This window comes from Etheostoma cragini, chromosome 15, assembly GCF_013103735.1.
Source record: "Etheostoma cragini isolate CJK2018 chromosome 15, CSU_Ecrag_1.0, whole genome shotgun sequence".
NCBI classification, from domain to species: domain Eukaryota; kingdom Metazoa; phylum Chordata; class Actinopteri; order Perciformes; family Percidae; genus Etheostoma; species Etheostoma cragini.
This window is the reverse complement of record NC_048421.1, coordinates 21,370,611-21,392,549: the sequence shown is the minus strand read 5'-3', so window position 1 is coordinate 21,392,549 and position 21,939 is coordinate 21,370,611. Positions and strand designations below refer to the sequence as shown.

Genomic DNA, 21,939 nt, shown 5'->3' with positions numbered 1-21,939 from the left:
TACATCTCCAATTTTAATTTTTGATTGATCTGGTCTCTGGTCATGCAACTGTTTAGGAACATGCCAGTTATTTTTTGTTGGGTATAATCTATCCCTGTTGATCCCATTTGTTTGTGTGCTGCTTCCAGGGCTGTACGACAACTGTAGTGTGCTGGGTCTGCGTGTTTACAGGTATATCTGCCAACACAGCCCTGCTGTCAAAATATGCAGTTGGTATTAACACACAGGCCTAAAGACAGACAGACACGTCACGGAACAGAATTTTCAAAGGAAAAAACATTGGCTTTGGCACTGTTGTCAGAATCAATAGTATTTCAACTTTGCTACTATGTTTTCTTAATATCTGATGACATATTGTGGTCATTTTGGGATTTAATACAGTAAATGCATTACACTTAAGTCAACAGTGTTTTAGACTGCACTTTGGTTTGGGTTCTTTCATTTTGAATAATAAAATTTTTTTTTTAGGATGATGACTGTCTTTTTTAAACTTGGATTTTCTTTGTAGTGGTTGTGAAAACCCTTGAAGGCCCTGTCAGCGCCTGTATGCCTGCTGTTTGCTAAAGCACCCCCCACAGAGTGACACCTGCACTGCTGCAGGGTGTTCCTCCTCATGGAAAGCGGGGAGCTGTGTGTGCAAGTGACTGAACCAGGGGCTCGTCCCCATGAGCGTGCATCGGAGGCAGTGTAACACCTCTACCACCACCAGGGGGACGAGGTGTGTGTGATGTCTGTGTGTCGAAATGACGGAGTGAAAAAATGCTATATTTAGAGGTAAAGAAAGGAGTAGAGGAGGAGAGATGGAGGCAGAAAAGGATCCTCTAATGGGTTTTTGGCAACTTGAGCAGAACGATTCAGAGAGGACCTCTCTGTGTGGTGCATTCAAGGTTGTACATTCATGTAGCCAGTTTAAAAGCCTTATTTTTATCTTTACAAACTGTGGCACCACTGATTTCCCCTTCAAGGAAGGAATTGTTATTAACCCTCATGTTGTACTTGGGTCAAATTGACCCCTTTTCCTATATCAATGTTGTTTTTACCCAAATTGAATTACCCATCATTAATTTTGGGGTGTATTCATTTTTATAGCACTTGAAAAAAAGAAAATTGAAGTGGTTTGAAATATTATAGAGTAAAAGTTGACATATTCCAGTCTGTGATTATCCATCAAAATACATTCCTTTAATATTAGTCTAAATAATTCCTAATTTCTGCTTATCTAACTCAAACATTAGGTATAAATTCCTATAAATATGGGTTGTTGACCATAAATTCCAAAAAAATATTGTAAAACTAAAGTTAATAAGTTAGTGTTATGTAGCGTTGAAAACGTCAAAAAAGTGACAAACATTGAAAAAAAGTGTCAAATGTGTTGAAATAATTCACAAAAACGTAAAAAAAGTTAAAAACATCAATAAAAGGCTTTAACAAGGGTGTTGATTTTCAATTTTGACAGGAAGACAAAACAAGTGTTATAATTGGAAAATCCTAAAATTACACCAATTCAGTTAAAACTGCTTCTCATTGAACACAATAAAATATCTAAACTACTCTATTTGTATCTGAATGTAAAAAAATAAAAAAATATATTACTTCAGTTGTCACAGGTTTCCTGTGTCTTTCCAAAAGTGAATGCCAATGTGTCAATCCATCATTTAATTTATCATGATTTCAATGGCACCCACATAATCACTGCGGGAACTGTCCTTTCTATAGGTTGTAATTCTGTGGTGTGGTGTATATGGCCAGAGGCTTTGTAGTGGGTGTTAGCAAGTGTTGGTTTGGTCAAATGACTATGAAAGGTTTCCTTGGGTCAATATCTCCCTTGAGAAAGCTCTTCAAATGTCATGTCAAGTTGTCAAGTTTGTCATGAATAAATAAAGTAATGGTGACCGCAGTGTGTGTGTGTTTGTGCGTGTGTGTGTGTGTGTGTGTGTGTGTGTGTGTGTGTGTGTGTGTGTGTGTGTGTTAGTGTGTGAATTGATTCATAAGCACAGCTTTGCCTGTGATATTTACATGTGTATTTATGTGAAATGTACAGGTCACAGCGGTGGTTCAGGTGTCCATAAAGCAGTTTACCACACTGCTTGTTCCAAGGTGCTCATAGCTTTTCACAAGTTCAGCACGTGTTTGTTTGTGGTTTAAAAAAGACAAAGTCAAAGCTTTAGTGCGTCACATATTATTGATATGATTGAAAGTCTGTTTCATTCCAGGCATTGCCAAATGACAGTTCCACACAACTCTCTCTGAATTTCTGTATGGCTGTGATTAGAACATTGTGTTGTCCGGTGACTTTACCGTGCAGAAGCTTGAGTGAAGATGATTACCTTTTCTGATGAGTCCATCATGCTTTTTTCAATCCTGCGTGTCCTCTTTGGCTACTAGCAGCTCTGCGGATGAAGGGTGTGAGTGTGTGCGCAATCACAAAAGGCTTGTATCATGTGGCTGCGCAGACAGCTTTAAAGCTAAAGCTTGCAACTATTTTTCTATTAATGGACGTCCATTACATTCAAATGGAGGAGGGTGGGGGTGGAGGAGGCAGAAACTACACACTATAGCTTTAAAAAAGACAGTATGTTGAAGTCCTCACCTTTCAATGCACCGATTATAGTCAATAACTTGCAAGAGACAAAAGGTGTGGAAGAAATCCTATAGTCAAGATTTGAAAACAAAGTCATGCTATATTCACAACGCTGCATCTCTCATACACGCGTTCCAATCTCATTCCAATCAACTTGGAGCTTTCTCTTTTTACAGATAATTAGTTAAAATCATCTCAACCTCAAACATCTGCAACATAAAAATGCTGCTTACACAGTAATTCACCACAAGCTTACTTTTCAAATGTCTCTTATATTTGCATTGAAGTGCCCTGGTATATGAAATTTGCTGTACAAATTAAGTTGCCTTACCCTGCCTTCATTGGTAATATTAATTCAGTGATAATAATATGATACAGTTATGATATTTTAGGAAAGGCTTTATACTACTAATTTGAGTAAAGTTTTGGATGCAGGACTTTTATTTCTTTCTAATTTTACTCGAAGGAGTTGTTTTGGGAAATATGCATATTTGCTTTACATTTATTTATTTGGCCGGCCTTTTGTCCAAATTGATGTACAAATGAATCCAAGACACAGTCATGGAGCAGCCTTCAAAAATAAATCATGCAACCCGCAGTTCCACGTTCTACCTTACGCAGCCACAAGATGCATAAAGTCACACGTAGTCAAAAGTTATGAGAAGATCGGTCATGCCAGTAAACAGTACAAACACAGCCAAGCGGAGCCAGCAGCCAGTTAGCTTAGCATAAAGTCTGGAACACCTAGTTTCCAGTCTTTATGCTGGCTTTCGGCTCCATTCTTTGACAAGTTGACTTGTGTGTCACAAACAACAGCAGTAAACTATCATCTATTGTTAACAACAGAGCAGTTCTTATGTATCTCAAAGCCCCAGGATGATGGGATTCAACACAATGTACTTAAATGTCCATTGGAACACTACAGTAACAAAAAAGAATAATGTAGCAGACCTCATCTTGAGTCACATTACTCAGCGGCCATCTTCAAGTGTCGTCTGAAAAAATCAGAGATTTTAAGGCGACATTGCCCAGTCCTACCACAAAGCCTACTCACATCCCTTCATCCTATCAACCAAAGATTATGTTTCAGGAATATTTAGAAATAATCCACATGAAGGTTCTCAGCTGTAATGATAAACAACAACCTTTAGGTTCACACAGGGCCACAAAATTAATGTAGAGCCACCATAAGGCTTTTAATAGTGTCAGTTAATACAATGCTTCTCATGCATGTTATTTAAACTAATTTACAATAAATTATGTTAAAACAAATCAAACAAGAATTGCCCAAACGTGAGACTAGGTAATCATGGGCAAGATCACAGTGATGTGACTTGAGTCAGTCGTGTAGCTGCATTTCATTTCTAAAAGGATTTCAAACTTAAAGTGAAATTGCATCCTGTACATTATGTCACAACTTTCAGGGCAGGACGTCTGCTTTAGCAGCTGCTTCACCATCGGAAAGTGCCAACAAACAATTACCAGCAAAACAAGCGCTCCCACATTAAAATTGCGTTCTGAAGTTGATTCAGCACTCCACATCCAGCTATGCTTCTATTTTTGTGTCATTTGGTGCCAGCGACCCCCATTAGCTACTAGGCTAGATGACACCACAGGGGAACAACAGCACATTTAAAGCTTTTCATTTTTTATCGGCCAGCTCTGTTCGCTGAAATCTAAACCCTATTCCCCTCTCAGCAGTGGACATCTCATTCACTGTGATCCAGGATCCTCTGACAACAGAAGTGTTGACACCTGGGTATTTTGAATGTGTTAGAATATGATTAAGGTGCTGTCGCAATCTGATGAACAACTAACTTTTTTTCTTCAATTCTGCTTAAAACATGAAAGAGAATCTTTCTTCAATGTCGGTATTGTATGCTGTGATTGTGTTGCAGTCTGAAGAATCCCTTAAGGACACTTCCCTCAGGGGATTTTGATTGTACATTATACTTATGATATATTGTACAGTAACATCTATTTCTTACTCAAAGCACAACCAAATAGTCAAAGATTTAGGGATCACTGAGAGTCTAAAGCCAAGCCAGTAGCTATGTGAGGCTGTACTCCATTAGCATGCTATAATTTTTACATTAATAATGACGGTTAGCAGGTTTAATGTTTACCATTGTGGCCATCTTAGATTAGTGTGTTTGCATGCTAACATTTGCTAATTAGCACTAAAGACAAAATACAAATCAGGCTGATGACATTAGTTTTTCAGGTGTTTTGGTCATAAAAGTATTAGACCAATTGAATTTGACCTGATGATTTATTGACAGTAAAGGGATCACCAAGTGCGGGAAACATGAATGTCTGTACTGATTGTTATGGTGTTGCATCCAACAGAGACCTTATGGTCTAGACCAACACTGCCATCTAGCAACACAGCTACCACGACTAAAAAAATAATTGTACTGTAAGTCAAAGACTGGATTAAAAGTAAAAAGTAAGTCATATACTGTATATTAACATACTTAGTCAATATATATTACCAAAGGCAAAATTATTAGACACTGACTTGAGTCTCAACTATGAGATTGAGATTCTGGACAAATCCAGAAGAATTTGAAAAGTACTTCATCCTATGGTTATGACTTAAACTATAATCTTGGTATTTCATATTGACATTACAAGACTCTAAATGCGTTGGTTTGCTTCAAGTAAAGTGCTTGATGAATCATCTAACAGTGTCTGAAACCCTATATCCTGCAGTGGAATCAGAGGGGGGCTATGTTCGCAATTTTTAAAAACTTTCTAAAACTGACAATGTATCAATCATGGATGCTGACAGTCTAAATGAATGAGGAGGTTATGATGGCCAGCGAATGTGGCAGCTCAAAACAGGATGAAAGAATAAACGTGGTCAGAAGACACATCTATGAACTACTTAGCTTGAAGAATACTGAGGAATTAAAGAAAGTCATCTTGTAGACCGATTCAGAACTAGTTTTGTTTTCTTTGTAAATGGGCTACCATTCTGTTTGTTCTACTAATTATGCCATGCCCTGAGTTTCTTACTACTTTAAAAAGAAAAAACTCACTTTTAAAGTTCACCACTCTCATTTTTATAAAAACAAATTTTGACTGGTGTGTTAACTGCATGCCAATTAATCAGAGAACACAAGGCCAAATTGCCTCCTGAGTTACAGAGAAAAAGACAACAGAAAACACTGTTCACAAACTGCTCCAAACAGCTCTATTGTAGTCCAGACTTTACTTCTGTGACAAACGGGTGTCACTTTGTTACACGTTTTAATGCTCACCTAGCTGCTAGCGCGGCACACACTCATATTCTGCTTCTGACTGGCTTGTAGTGCTGATACAGGTACTGTGCAGGTCCCAACAAAGATGGCAGAGAAGTGTGATGCCTCACTCTGTATCTAAAGCAGAGAACTCAACGCATAGGGTGAAAAGAGGCGCTGCAGCAATTTATAGTACAACAAAAATAAATAAATACAATTATGAACCTTAAAATTAGCATAATTTGAGCACTTTAAAGGAATATTGCAACCCCAACACTAACCCTACCCTAACTCTTTGGACATTACTTTACGAGCCAATAGCTTACTTGTGTTTGATCTTACAGGTTAATAATAATAATAATAATAATAATAATAATAATAATAATAATAATAATAATAATAATAATAATAATAATACATTTTATTCATAGATGAACTCAAGGTCACCTTACAAGAAGAAGAAAAAATGTACTAAGTTAAAAACAACTGTTTGTAAAAGGTACAGGGCATATTTACAAAGCAAAAAATTAGACCAGCAGTTGATGTGAACAGATGTACAGTCTTCAAAGAGATGAAGCCAGTTTAAAAAGGTGTGTTTATAGACGTGTTATGAACCTGTAAAGACAGTGTTGCGTTGACAAAAAGTGAGTGTAAACAAGAGGTTTAATTTCAGCATCTCTGGATGACACGTCCATATTGTTGGAGAGAGCATTGAGCACCTGCTCAGCCATGACAAATTAGAGTGTGTATGTGTCCAGGCATGTGCAAGTGACGGATGTAGCCTCTGTGCTGCTGGGAGTTGTTATTTGCTAACAGGAGCCTTAAGCAGAGCATATGGTTTTATAAGCTGTTATAGAGCTACGAGGATACAGCTTAGCACACGTAACAGCTGCTGAGCTGATAGCAACTGTTCCTTAGGTTTCCTTCCATGGGAACAATGGCAAACAAAGTGACAAGGGATGATTGCTGGTTAATCATTTCTGTGTGTTTTTGTCATTAAGCAGAGGACAATCCAAAACCAGAAAAACAGTTGCAGTAATTTGTCCAAATGCTTAAAACATTATATTGATGTTTCTGTGACATTATTTGCCACAAAACTCACAAAGAGGATGTTGAGGATATTTCCATGCCCTAACCCTAACCCAAGACACATCATTTCTCAAAAAACCTAATCAATTTGAATCAATTTTATTTAAGTATAGTATCAAATCATAACAAGAGTAATCTCAAGACACTTAACACACAGAGAATACCAACAATTCCCCAAGATGAAGCGTTTGGTGCAACAGCGGCGAGGAAAAACTTCCTTTTAGGCAGAAACCTCGGAGAGACCTAGGCTCTTGGTGGGCAGCAATCTGCCGCTGCCAGTTTTGACAGAGACACTGATACAGATATACCGATATAGAAAAATCTGATACATCATAATTGTAGCAGTGGGTATGATGAACAGTGGCAATCATAGTTACCATAAAGATAATGGAACTATGACTAGAAATATTAGTTGTACCCGTTCAGGGCGTAGCAGGGTGTTGCAAGGCGTGCCAGCGTGTTCGTCTAATCCTAGACCAAGGGCTTTATTTCCCTAACTATATTGTAACCATAGTTTGTTTGCCATCACCATGATCTTTCCCTGACCTTGAAAGAAGTATTCCAGTAAATTTCAACACATAGCTCTGCGGCTTGTTCATTCGGAGGTCTGTCAGTAGAGAGAAAAACAAAAACAATCGGTGCTGGCTACACCGTGTTATCCTCCTGCTAGCGTTAGCACCCAACAGGGCAAGTTTTAAACGTATTTTTAGCCTCTAAACATTTTCATAATGTCATTACAAGTGCCTACCCATGTGCAGTGATTCCTTCCGAGTGACCACAGTAAATCTGACTGCAGTAGATGTGAAAGAAATGTATGAAAATTGTGCTAATTCAGTTGTGTTTAGTTCCTGTGTTAATACTGCAAGGAGTGCTTCGGGACTATCTACAAACTACAACACTGAAAATACGAACATATTTTCCAAAAAAAGTTTGTTGTACTGTTGTACTAAAAAATGCTTGTTGTACTGTAGTACAACTAGCAGGAGACACGTTATAATCGAGGTAAGTTTGGAGACACTACCTTATGTAATCATTAAATTGATTGCCTACTTATTTTAGTTTTATCTCTTTTCGGTGTTGTAGTTTGTAGACGGCCCCTAAGCTTTCTAACTGCCGCAACACCGGAACTAAACAGAGCTGAATTAACACAGCCTTCATGCATTTCTTTCACATCTCCAGCAGTCAGATTCACTCTGCTCTATCAGAAGGAACCTCCGGACATGGGTAGGCACTTTTGATGACATTTTGACCATTTTATGATGTCATATTACATAAATATGACATTGATATGTTATGAGGCTAAAAACATGATTAAAGCTTGCCCTGTTGAAGCCTATTGGGTGCTAACTCTAGCAGGAGGATAACACGGTGTAGACAGCACCGATTGGTTTCATTTTTCTCTCTACTTACAGCACTTCAAATGTACAAACAACAGAGCTACATGTTGGAATCTACCAGAATTCTCATTTAACCGTACCATAACCAATGCACAGATATTGTCGAAAGCAAGAATTTTAAAAAGAGAAACGTCCAAATTTAGCCATGTTCTGGTGATGCTTTTAGTGATAGGCCAACCTTAACCACTAATTCATCTTAAATTGTTGAGATTGATTATCTTTCCTTGCATTCTTACAGTGACAAACTGAAAAGAACATCTATCAAAAGGACACAAGCATTGAGTTGGATTAAGTGTCATAGTATTTCATTAACTACTCCAACAATCAGGGGCGGATTTAGTCATTTTGATGCCTAAGGCAAACAATGGCATGGGGCCCTCCACAACCCTTGTTCTCCCCCTTTTCAGTCCTTATTTATCTGAGAAAGCTCTCTGTCTGACAGCTGTTTTGGCCAGAGTCCTGGATCATTGTTGATCATAACACATTGATTAGAGTGACTGCTACTCACGGGGTCTAGTTGCTGAGTATTATGTGTGTCACCATCTTCGTCACTATCATAGTTATCATCATGCACAGTGAAAGCAGCAGTTCCGTAACCATCTCCATTCGAAGGATCCTGTAAGCTTGTCTTGTATTTAGTGCCCGCATCGCTAGAGCAACCTGGTCTGACACTACTCTTCATCAATGTTAGCATTGCTAGCGCAAGTACCAGCTTCTTCCTGCTCTTTAGTAACGTTAATGTTAGCGTTGTCAGTAGCCGTCGTGAAAAAGGTTGTTATCTTTGGAAGTTTTGCTAAAAACGTTCTGCATTCTTCCCGCTTCTACCTTTTTTCAGAACCACTTCGGTAGCTTCGCTTCATTTTTCAACCGTCTGTAGCCTCCAGCTTGGCGCATGCTGAGCCGTTTGTTTACAAACACACGCAGATGCGCAGTAGGATAATGGAATAGTCCAATGTAGTGGGGACTGGGGGGAGTTTCTCATCATGAATTAAACAATCGGATAGCACTTAGCGTATCAATGTTTAGAGATATAATTAATTGGTGAAAAGTAAGACAACAAATCTTAACCATAAGTTTATGATGCATTTTAGGGGGCCCTTGGTAGCTTGGGGCCTAAGGCAATTGCCTACCTGTGCCTAATGGTAAGTCCGCCTCTGCCAACAATGGAGATACATTATGATTCCTCTGATCTTTTATGGTTATTATTTTGTACTTCCCTTATTGTCAATACAACTTATGAAGAGACCAAAACTGACAATGAACTACTCAGACTAACTAACTACAACTAACTAGTATTGTGAGTGTATCCAAAGTCTGAAATACCTTCTTCCTCTGTGCCATTGAGCTTCATTGTTGTCTGAAACTATAATGAGCCACACTGTTGACCTGGGTGACATGAACACACTAAAAATAGTCCCAAAAAATATGTGATTTCCTCCTCTTTGAATAACATTGGCTGGGAACTACAATGGACAGCTGTTTTAGCAAATTACTAAGCATTTTTCAAATAAACTCTCCATTTAGCAAACGTTTGAGGGGAGAAAAGTTATGGTTCCATGCCTTGTTTGAGTTGGTTCTTTTCATAGGATTTGTTAACAATATTAATACATAAGGAATAACAAAGCTGTTTGGAAATACTGGACTGAGCATTTGGGAACTGGTTTGAGGAAGTTTTGCTGTTGCAATCTGAACAGCTCCTTATAGTTGTATAAGTCCTATCTGGTCATGTAATAAAGTGTAGTAAACAGGAATTGAAACTCTGTGGTTAAAATGTACGGTTTACCCAGGATTCATTTTGTGAGCTCTATGCTACCTCTTTGCCCTCCTTCTGGTTATCGGTACAATCAGCAGTCTAAATTCTGAAAAGGTAAGCAGCCGTGACTTAAAATGTCTACTCTACAGACTTTAAACATTATTAATCGTCCTTTATGTTAAGGCCCCTCCTTTCCTGGCTCAACCCAGATGTGTCTGTTTGCTGGCGTACATTAGAAAGTGCTATGACAGAACTTTGGTCACTCCATGACGTTCTCTTTGCCAAAATCTCTAATACACAGTGCCAGCTCCGCTTTAGCCCCATTATCGCTCATCTCATCAAAACATGGAGACTGGCTGAAACATACTGCCGTATATCACGTCACTGGCACACATTTTCCACAATGCAGCGCTTCTGATTGGTGGGAGTCCTTTGAAAACCCCAAAATGGGAACAGAGGGGGGTTTATTATCTAAAAGACATTTATAGCGAGACTGGCTGGTTACATTTTTCTGACCTACAAAACACATTCAGTCTGCCACGTTTTTCATTTTTCTTTGACCTTCAATTAGGTCAGGGCACACGGTTTCCTTTGGCAGAGTTTGTTGCCCGTCCATCCTAATGTGTAAATTATTCACTATGCTAACAAAGCCTATGGTATGGTATCCAGGCGTTATAAGTTTTGGGTAATATCTGGCCACATTGCCCTTCCATTCCGAAGGTCTGGGAATGCAATTGTCCAGATCTGAACAACAATCTTGACTTGCATGATATACAGTATGGTGTAGCATCCCGGAGGTTTCATGCAATCCAGACCATTAGCAGATTCATTACTATTTAATTCATATCTCACTTGCTCTAAAACAAAAAAACGTGGTGTATTTGCTGGACTCACGGCTGCTAAAAAAATCATTGTCTGTTGGACATGGACACTTTCTTTTTTGGATGTTGATTGTCTACAGCTTGCGTGAGTGGAGCACCACCAAAAACTTGGTAGCACACTTGGTACAGCATTGCTGACTCTTTGAAGGCCTTGCCCTGTGTTTTTTGATTTGTTCCTGCGACATGTTCTCATGTCTCAGCATATTTCTGTGATTGTTTGTAATCTTGAAATAAAAACATTCAGTCACAAACAGGAACCAAAACAGTTAAGAAGCAAGGGTGTTCATATCAAGCCACTAAGGAAATCTGCTGCATTTCTCACCTCCGTCACATACACACACACACGCACACGCACACGCACACTCACCACACAGCATGTCATATCTGCAGATTATTCTGCAGTAATCTGCTGCATGTATGAGTGTACTGTTTATAGCAAGGCTAGGGGCTTACTGCACATGTTTTTTGTGATCATTTAGCTGTTTTTGCAAAAGTGTGTCTCTGCATTTAGCCAGTGTGTGTGTGTGTGTGTTTGTGTTCGTTGACTGTGTTATTGACACCCCGTGAGGCAAGAGGACAGTAGAGATCACTCAGAGGTTAAACGCTTTATTTCTTGACATGTCATCAAATACAGTATGGTGTCCCTGTCTCTCTCTCTCGCTCTAGCTCTGTCTTTCTGCATTCTCTCCCATTCACGCTTTTCTCAGTCTCTCTCTCTCCTGCAATGGGCGACACTTAGAGAAAGAATGCTCTGTCGCAGCATTATCCTGAAAAGCACAGAGGGGGAAGGGGTACCCTGGTGGATATATTGCCTATAGCGCGACAAAACCACTAGAGAGGAAGGGGGAGAGAGAGCGGTGCTAAATGTGTTTTTTTTACAGGACTAAAGACACTGAAAAAGATGGGAAGAATTTTTTTAAACAATGTTTGTGTGTCATTAAATATCATAACCCGGTTGTCTTTGTTTTGCTGCAGAGGTATGGAGATCTTGCAGTGACGTAAGCAGCGAGCACTGTGCTCCATACTGAAGGTCGGAAGCAATGTTCCTGCTCCATAAATGCCACTGGCTAAGTCATTGTTTTTGGTTGAAGCAGTTAATAAACAGGGCCAGTTTCCACCCACTGACCACCTGTCTCACCTTAGCTTTTAAAGGAATAGTTCAACTTTCCGGGTAATTTTGTCAAGATTCAGTTGCAAATACAGTGTGTCAATGTCTGTGTGTTAAGCACAGAGCTGGAGTAAAGTAATGTTTTGCCTAGCTTAGCATAAAAACTGACTACTTGCAGGTGTTCCCAACTATTTTTGGCTGCTATACCCTTCACCATCCCTCGTGTTCCAAATTTGTCCACTTCAATAGATTTTAGGAGGATGTTATTTAACACTATTAACTATTAAAGTGGATATAGTTAAAATATTTTAATTGTTAGGTCGGTTTGGTCGAGTTTGCCTTTGTACTACCACCAGTGTCAGTGTCAGAAGCTGGACAATTCAAGAATGTATCCATTACTTTTATTACTGTATTTTCACCATTCGTTACTTTTAGCTAACGATTCATCCTTTTATCAAACTATTTCAACTGTTGGTCTCATGCATCACCAAGTCCTTTTATCAAACTATTTCAACTGTTGGTCTCATGCATCACTAAGTGACGTTACGCTATCTTCACCTAAAGACGGTTTTATACTAGGCGTGTTTGAATCGACTTAAGCTGTGAGTCAGCTTTCCCCCAAAATGAACAATATTAACATACCATACATTGCATAGCAACCTGTAGAGAATATAATTAGGTTACATGATTTTTTGCCAAAGTTAAAATGTATGTTTTCCATTATGAGGAAGTCAAACTTGCAGTTTCTGTCAAACGTCTTTCATGGTGATTGTTACTGAAATAGTAAACCTAAATGGCCCTCTCACCGCTACTCTGGTAACGTTAGCAGTTTTAGATGTTAGCAGTTGCGGTGTTAATATTTGTAGACGTTAGCATTGCGGCGTTAGCCAGCACCAGTCGTAACTCCTAGCTGAGCCAAAGGGTTCTATGAGATAAACTTACTAATGATATCTCCCGTTGCCAGGTTGTATCTAAGTTCTTCCTTTTTACTGGAGCAGTGAATGTTTACATTGCATAAGAACCTAATAAGGTTCATAAGAACCTAGTAATGGTTGTTTCAGGTCTTAGCCAAACCCTCAGGTGTTACTAAGAAAACAGAGTTATTGTTGGTTATTGTAATTGCTGTTAATGGATAGTACACCTTGTTGGGAATTCATCCTCACATAAATTCCTCTTAGCTAACACTAACTATTTTAACGTAGCACTAGCTTAGCGCTAGCACTCTTGATGGCAACACATGTTGCCATCTAGTTAGCTGTTACAGCTAACTAGATTGGCGGGATGTGAGCTCTGTGCAGTTAGCTTATTGTAGCTTGCTGATTATTGGGACAATGCAATTACGGAAGATCAAAATCTCAATTTGTAATGACATTTGGTTATATATTTTTCACAATTATGTGAATAGTATATTTATAGTATATTATTTCCTAAATAAGCTAAGGTACAATCTTTTCCATATACTAATTTGCTCTGGTTTATCTCCAACAGCTCCTTCTCTTCATCTGCTAATGAGGTGAGGGAAGTGGAATCAAAACAATAAGCTAAATAGGCTAAAGGGCTCTGTAACGCAAAGTATAACTGCAGAGTTGGTGAGAATTATTTATGTTTATGTCACTATGACCAATACCTTCAGACTTACACATTTAATTCAATCCATTGTTGACATTAAAATGTTGATTATTGCTGCTTTAACTGACTAAAGCAATTATCTCTTCTAGCGTAGTGTGACATCCATTAATCTCTTTGATGTTCATTGAAAGGAATGTGATGAAATTCTATTTTTACAGTTTTTCCTGTGTGTCTAGCTTGACTTTCACATTGTCTTACCTAAAACTGGCCACATCACCGGTCAGTGTTATATATGCTATAGATCTTATGTCTTAGCTTATTTTTGCCTGCCTAACTGCAGGACCTTAGTTATTACACTCCAGCATGGCGGTATAATGATGTTGAACAAAAATAACTCTAACAAGGCAACAAAGCCTTTTAGAATGAGGTCAAAATGACATTAACAGTGTGTGTGCAAATTGCTGTGGCGGTACAGTAGGTGTAGGCGTATGTAAGTGTAGGTTTGTGTCCACTGTGTTGGTATTTGAAAGATTGGGATTGCCATCACACACCTCTGTGTGAAAGCATGGAGAGAGACAGAAAGAGAGAGATAGAAAGATAGAGAGAGAGACTCACAGTTTACTCTACCTTGTCTTTTAGTCATCTACTTCTTGTATTTTTCATGTTGTTGTTGTTGTTTTTTCTTTGTTTTCTTCCTTAAATTTGACACTTATGAGTTTATATTAATATAGGCCTACTGTTGTTGTTTTCTTGTTTTTGTTTTGTTGTATGTACTGTATGTATTTTTTCTCATCTTATTAACCTTGATGTTTCGGCAAATTGTTTTTTCTGACATTCATAAAGAAATTTTTATTGAATTGAGAGAGATTGGGAGAGAGAGCGGGAGAGAGAGAGAGAGAGAGAGAGAGAGAGAGAGAGAAGAGGAATGTGGGAAGGTTTTGCTTACAAAGAAACACCATTCAGCTGAGACGTCCACCTGAATGAGGCAAGCTGAGACGTACGGCCCAATCAATAAACGGATACGAGCATCCCAGCCTGCCGAGATCAGCAGAAAAAGAAAAAAAAGAGGGGCAGCCGGAACAAAAACGAGGGGGTGAAGAGAGACCCCCATCCTGTTCTGCTTCTTCCTCTAATGCTTCTTACTCTGAATTTATTTCAACAACCCGCCAACCAAAAACACCTCTTTTCCTGTCACCCCCTCCCCTCTCTGTGTCTCTCTCCCTCCTTCTCTGCAGCAGACTCGAGCGCAGTCAGCTACTACGGGGACTGCAGTGTTACGCTATAGCACAAGCAGAGAGCTGGAGAGAAGGAGGGAGGGGAGAGTAGCGGAGGGAGAGAACGTGGAGGGGGTTGGAGGGGCTGAATAGCGATAATAAGCAATCCAGCACTCAGCTCTGGAATCATGGTAATAAAGCAGCATGAGCTGTCAGTGATGATGACGGGGAGAAAAAGAGCGGGGGGACTGCACTGACTGTAGAAAAGAACTGGACAGAAGCAAAAAGAAAGAGAGAAAGAGATGGAAGATCGTGCTACATTTGCAAGGATGTCGCATATTCTTAATGCACTGATGCATTCTTTGAACCAGTGATCCAGTCATTCATTTTCTATCTCTTTTTTCTAACATCCAACATTTTTCCTCAGCAGAGACGTTGGCAGGGACGAGCATCTTCGCCCTCATCGTTCTCCACCGAGCTAATCAGCTAAAACCGAGCCGGCCACCTGACCTCAGCGTACCCAGTGCTGATGCGTTCGCTGCCCCCTATCACCATCCAACCCATCTTTATGTCACTGCGCTGGCACTGAAACTATTGACTGCAACACTTTCAAAGTCACTGTCACCTCAGCTGTCATACTGATGCTCCACCAACCTCCGCACCATGACACCACCATGTCGTCCAAATGGTCCCCTTTTTACTGCCCCCCCTTGCATTAGAAAGCTACTCCAGTCTTAACAAGCTTAGTATGAGACCCCGCTGCAACAAAGAAGAATGCTGATTCTATATGCTGTAGATTCACACTCAGTTCAAAGTCACTGTTAGATTTCCCCTTTCTCTTATTCCTTAAGCATTAGTGGTATTAACCAGTGGTTCTTAACCTTTTAAGAACTGCATCCCTTGTGAAGAGCTGTAATGCCTCACAGACCTACTGGCAACCACAAACACCCCTAGCTGCACATTAGGGACTCCACCTGTACATAAAAAGACCATGCACAGGCTCTTCACTTTTGTTATGTGAGATTGGGAGCACTCAGAGAGGAATATGCACTGTTCCCTGCACACTCTGTCAAGATGTTTTTACAGGGATCGTAATTTATAAATATAAAAGCCCTTTAGTGAGAGATGGGTTTCGGTGAAAGGCATTTTCTAACCTCTACAAAAAAGAGCAATATGCTGCAGGTAGAGGCTACTTGAAGGTGAGCTATTTGACAAATGCTCACAGTGCACTTTGGAACCATGGTATATACGTGAGTGAGCTACAGGGCAAAATGCGATGGAGCTGCGTCTGATGGAACGTCTACTAATGCATTTCAGCAATTTTTTTTTTTGTCATCTATCTCAGGACAGGACAACTTTATAACCAGAGAAGAACACTAATGTTGGACAAAACCCGTTGAAATTCAGCTTTTAAGTTTACATCCAAACATTTTAACATGATATATATAACACCTTTGCAGGTCAACTACAGTTAAGGTTATGATAAGATCATTGTTAAGATTACTAATGCGTTTCCAAAGTGCAGAATCATCCAATTTGGGTATGACATGTGTGTGTGTGTGTGTGTGTGTGTGTGTGTGTGTGTGTGTGTGTGTGTGTGTGTGTGTGTGTGTGTGTGTGTGTATGTGTGTGTGTGTGTGTGTGTGTGTGTGTGAGTGTGTGTGTGTTTAGGTGTGTGTAACTGTGAATGTGTATTGTTATGTGGTTTGTTTTTATGTGACATGTATTTTACTGTATCTATAGTTTTATGTGTATAAATTACCCCATTTGCTGGTGTGTATTCATGCCACCCTACAGAACTTGTTCACAGGTCAGACTGTGTGTGCTTTTATTTGTGTTTCTCCACTCTAAGTTACAGAGAGTCAATATGCTGTCTCTGTGCGTATGGCACAGATAACCTCCACTCACAGTGATCCTGGCTCTACAAATGGCCATATTTAGAGACAATTAAGCAGAGGGAGACACTGGTGACAAATGGAGGACTGAATGATGCTCAGGGGAAAAGAGAAAAAATTGAGTTCACAGGTATAGACCAGAGAAATGGAGCAATATAAAAAAAGTGCAGGAAAAATGTGGGAAACAGAGACTGGATATCTAACTGATTTGAAGTTTAATGGTAGAAATGAAATACCAGAATCCTGGAAATAGATCCAATTAATTATTTGAGTAACACCAATTAATCCCATCAACACACAATAGTGGAAGCGTGGATTTGGCCAGAAGTTTAAATTGTCTCCGGACAGTTTTAATCTTCCGGCTCATTATTGTTAGGGAGAAGGGACATGTATGCTTAGAGTCATCAGTTGTGGTTAATGTGTTTATCTGTCTCTGTCCCTTGTTCCCATGTACCACCCCATGACCTCCTGCGTCATCACAAACTGCAACTCTATGACTCTGCACCAGCACGCACTTTCCACATCACATATTTTAAGTATTCTGGGAGAGGAAGAAATCAAGGATGGAGCCTTTCAGACTACTGCATGAAAGGTATGCCAATCCACCACCCTGACCCTTAGTCTCTGCTTTGCTACATAAAAGGTACACTATGTCCTGCATTTGTACTGGATATAACTTGTTACCAACAGACGGGTCTAATATGAATGAGAACTGCCAGGGCTGTGCAAAGACAAAACCTGTACACGTTATGTTTAAGAGTCCTCGAAAGACCTTTCCTCATGTGGCAGTATCCTGCAACATGCTCTTTTTGCTGAGAGAAACACACACTTGTCTTGTTTTGAGCCATAAAGAATTCACATATGTGCTCTTAAGCAGTGCAGAGGAGTGAATACCGTATTCAAAGCAGATTCAATAGAGCTCTGTTACAGTAAATTAAAGCCACCAATGACATTTCATTAATTTGTGTTCTTCTCCAGCCTGTACTGATAGGATTTGTGATCTTTACCAACTTAAAACAAAAAAAACAAACCAACTGATGCTTAAGGAAGGCCAGGGTTTAATAGCGCAACAGTGTTGCTCCACAAATCCACACACTCACACACTGACACTGGTGCGAATGCATTCACCATCGACTGTCAGCACACGTAAGGTACGCACTCATGAATAAACATGAATGCATTCATGTGCATGTACTCACCTACAAAGAGACATGCACAGGCCCAACAACCTATTTGATACAGTGAGAAGCGGCTGCTGCTTACAGGATTTCAGTCTTGCTTCATCAATAGCATATTAGATAGGAGGGAGCAGATGAATGCACAGGGGAGGGCAGTTGAATAAATTGAAGAAAGTGTGGGAGGGAAGAGCAGTTGATTATTGGACTATCGAACATCAAATGAGGCATGATAGTGGAGAGAACTGGACACAAATTAGGGTCTTGCCTAATTAAATCATGTTTTAACTGTTGAAATAACTGAAGGAATTATTTGACACACACATATAGACAGAGAGGTAGAAAGAGAGGGAGAGAAAGAGAGAAGGTTGGACTTATGCGCACTGACAAATGGGCATAAGCAGTGTCAAAATGTTAATACAGTGATATCAATGCGAGAGATTAAAAGGAAAGATTAGCTGCAGAGTAACTATGCGCAGAAGAGTAGAGAAAGGGAGAGGAAACATGGATAGGAGAAGAGAAAACACTGCAGTGAATTTGGCATCCTCCCCCTCTCCAAAACAGTGTAACTTTGCGCGCAACATTGCGCAGTGGCCAAAATTGTGCCAACCATGGATATGTGAGCGCAGCGCCAGAGAGGAAAGGCGCAGAACGCAGAGACAATGAAAATGACAGGAAAAAGATTGGTACTAAATTAGAATAAAATAAAAGACACTTGTCCAGCAACTCACCCGGGCGTATTTGGAGGAGTAGGGGTCCTCAAACAGCGCCCACATAAACGGTCGCCACGCGTCCCACCACGTTGCCCTCCGGCCGTCCTCCTGCATGCACAGCCGCTTCAGGTCGCCATCCGCCCCGCCGGTGAGCGCAGGATCATCCTCGGGAGCGTCCGGCTCGGGTTGCTCGAAGCTGTCCAGGGCTTCCTCGGCGTCGCGATGCTGCCGGTAGTTCATCCAGCAGCACGCCTCCACGTCCGTCTCATCGATGCCCCAGAAGGCAAGCTCCTCTTCGAAGAGCGGCCCACACACATCATTGGGGCAGTGGAGCTTACCGGTACGGTAGTAGTTAAGGATAAAGGCGAAGGTGGCAGGGTGGCGATCGAAGAAGAACTCGTCGGACTTGGGATCGTAGTCGAAGTTGCTGTAGGCGTCGGGTTCGGTCAGCCAAGACAAGCGCGTCCCCGGCAGCGTCTTGAGGGTGCTCCGGTAGGTCTCGTGTCGGATCCCGCCGCAGTTGATCACGATCTTCTCGCTATCTGACGCCGAGCAAGTCATGGCTGCGCTGGAGCATGCTTCGGTCGGTGCGCCCGACTGCTGCTGCTGATGCGGCTACTGCCCTTCCCCATCCACCACCGGTCCTTGCTCTGTATATACCGTCCCGGCAAGGAGTCGCAGTGCCAACTGAGAGGAGGAGAGAGGAGAGGAAGGAGGAGTCGGCGTGTCGGTGTGTGTGTGTATGAGAGAGAGAGAGTGAGTGAGTGAGAGAGAGAGAGAGAAAGAGAGAGAGAGAGAGAGAGTCGAGACGAATACATGAGCACCACAAGTGACCACAGACTCAGGTGCAGGCTGAGTGGACGCAGTCTGGCTGTGGAAACTGGCCACACACAGACTTTGCTGCGTCAAGAAGACAGGCTGTGTTAGATCTGTCCACAGAGACAGGTGGAGACAGAGCAACACTTCCTGCTACAACGTAGCACTCAGTTCCTTACGAAAAGGAAATGTAAACTGCCAGATTTTTATACACTCACTGACCAGACAAAAATGCAACATCTACTTGGAGAAAATAGTGAGATGTGTGAGTGCATGTCACAGCCTGAGAGACAACCAACCACAACAACACGTAATATCTGTAGTTCATCTTCATGTGTTTTTATTCATGTTTTTGTTGTTGTCTTTCTTACATTTGACACTAGAGATTTTACTGTATATATGTTTTTTTATTTTTAAATGTATAATTTCAGTTTACTACAATGAATTGCATGTATGTATTTCTTCTCACGTTATTATCCTTGATGTTTTGGCAATATTGTTATTTCTGACATTTATGCCAATAAAGCAATTTTAATTGAATTGAGAGAGAGGGAGAGAGAGAGGAGGGCTGGGGCTGAAAGTGTGTGTATGACAGAGAGAGAGTATGTGGGAGGCAGATTTTATGAATCAATAGATTTGCCCGCTGAGTGACTGACTGCCTGATTGACTGACTGACTGACTGATTAAATTCATATTACGGGATCATTTGATGTTATTAAGGTCAAAACTGCCGATCAAATCTACAACTATACAGTACATTCTTCTTGTTTGGCTCTCTGGCACTGTTGAATCTACTGCATACTAGGATTGAACTGCAAAGAAATAAGATTCATGGAACTGAAAAACAGAGACTTGATGGTTTGTGTTTTTATACAGAGATATTTTATAGTTTCTGCCTACCCAAACTACATGGCTGACAGCATGGACACTTGTAAAACTGCAACGATTGATCAAATTAGTTGTCAATTCTTAAATAATTGCCAACTGAAAATCAAGGGATTTATCAACAATGAAAATAATCGGTAGATGCAGCCCTAGACACTTAAACACACCTTATGATTTGGCATCATATGACCTGCAATTCCAACTGTGGTCACTTGAACGTAAATTTTCTCAAAACCCAGGGCCCAATTTCCCATAACAATTAAAGTTCTGTTAAGAGCAACTTATGGTGAGATGTGTGTTTCTGAAGATATTTGCATATTCAATTGTCTGTACGCCAAGCCACAGTAGATATTAAGAATGCATGCTGCAAAGAGAACATTTTCATACTTAGAGGGATTAAATATGAAAACATAGCCTAATGTGCAATAAACAGTCGGCAGCTCTGTCATAGTTGCTGTTGGAGAGAGACGTTACTCTGAAATACAAAATTAACCTGAAATCAAGCTGTATTGGTTCTTCTAAATGTAATGAAAATGCATCATTATCAATTGTGAATGTCATGTTGTCAGCATCTCTGTATAAGAGCCATAAATATACAATGGCTAACAACACACAGCCTACAATAAAAATAAATAAAAGAGAAGATATAACAGATAACATCAGGGGAAAGGTATTACAGCCGAAGGAGATTACTAAATTAAACTGGATGCTCCATATGAAGTAGTTCTTACAGAGATTAGTTGTTACGGAACATTTACACCCGCTAACTGCTGGGTTTTACTGTTGTGTAGCTAACTGACAAAGCTAATGTGAGCCTGCTAATATATAACTTGTTTAGAGTAAAATAGGTAATATGGAATATATGGTCAACGTCTAAAACTTAAAGGTGCAATGTGGAACGTATTTAAGGTATTAAATCCAAAAATGACAAACATAGGTCATCAGATATTAAGGAAACATGTTGAAATACTATTTTTTCTGACAACAATGCTAAAGCCAGTATTTTCTCCCTTGAAATGTCTGTTCCGTGATGGAATGTCTGTTTGGGTTTTGGCCTAAACACAGGACATTATGAGTTGGTACAGAAAATGGATGGATACATGTTACCAGAGGAAAAGCATTTAACATTAACGTTTGCTTGAAGCTGCTCATTCTGCAAAACTATTATTTTCCAAGTGTTATTGATGTAATTATGTCAGCATTTTCTTTTATGTTGTGGTGAATATAAAGATCCATCATATACAGTATATGTGTTTAAGCAAGTGTAAACGTAAAATAGCTCCAAAACAAGTAAAATACTGAGTGCAAGTACCTCAACCTCTGTAAAGATTTGATTCAGTGTCCTGCATGAACATGAGTCTCTGATTTGCCCCCCCCACTCTCTCTCTATATGCTGCATCACTCACTTCCACCACACTGTCTTTCAATCTACTAAAACACTTGGCTCAATTAGAATGGAGCAAGAGGGTATGATAGAGTGTTTCACGCCCAGCGCCCATTCCCTCTCTCTCTCTTTCCCTTTCCAAGATAGTCCCTCCACCACTAGCCAGAGAGGGAGAGAGAGAGGGAGAGAGAGAGAGAGAGACCAGAAGCAGAACGAGTATTTGCTGAGCATTAC

General features: G+C 40.2%; 1 protein-coding gene across 6 annotated transcripts in view; it reads right to left on the bottom strand.

Annotated features, from left to right (window-relative positions):
• LOC117958726 (potassium voltage-gated channel subfamily C member 1-like) overlaps nt 1-19,344 on the bottom strand; it is a 94,902-nt gene extending 75,558 nt beyond the window's left edge. For 3 of the 6 annotated variants that reach the window (XR_004659774.1, XM_034895312.1, XM_034895310.1), the window contains exon 1: nt 18,639-19,342. Coding sequence is in view for 5 of the 6 variants with exons in the window: in XM_034895312.1 (XP_034751203.1) it covers nt 18,639-19,181 (543 nt within the window). In the remaining variant the exon portion in view is untranslated. Of the gene's footprint in view, nt 1-18,638 lie in introns of all 6 variants that reach the window. The other 3 variants (XM_034895309.1, XM_034895311.1, XM_034895313.1) reach the window with 2 other exon arrangements.
• Between the last annotated feature and the right edge of the window lie 2,595 nt (nt 19,345-21,939).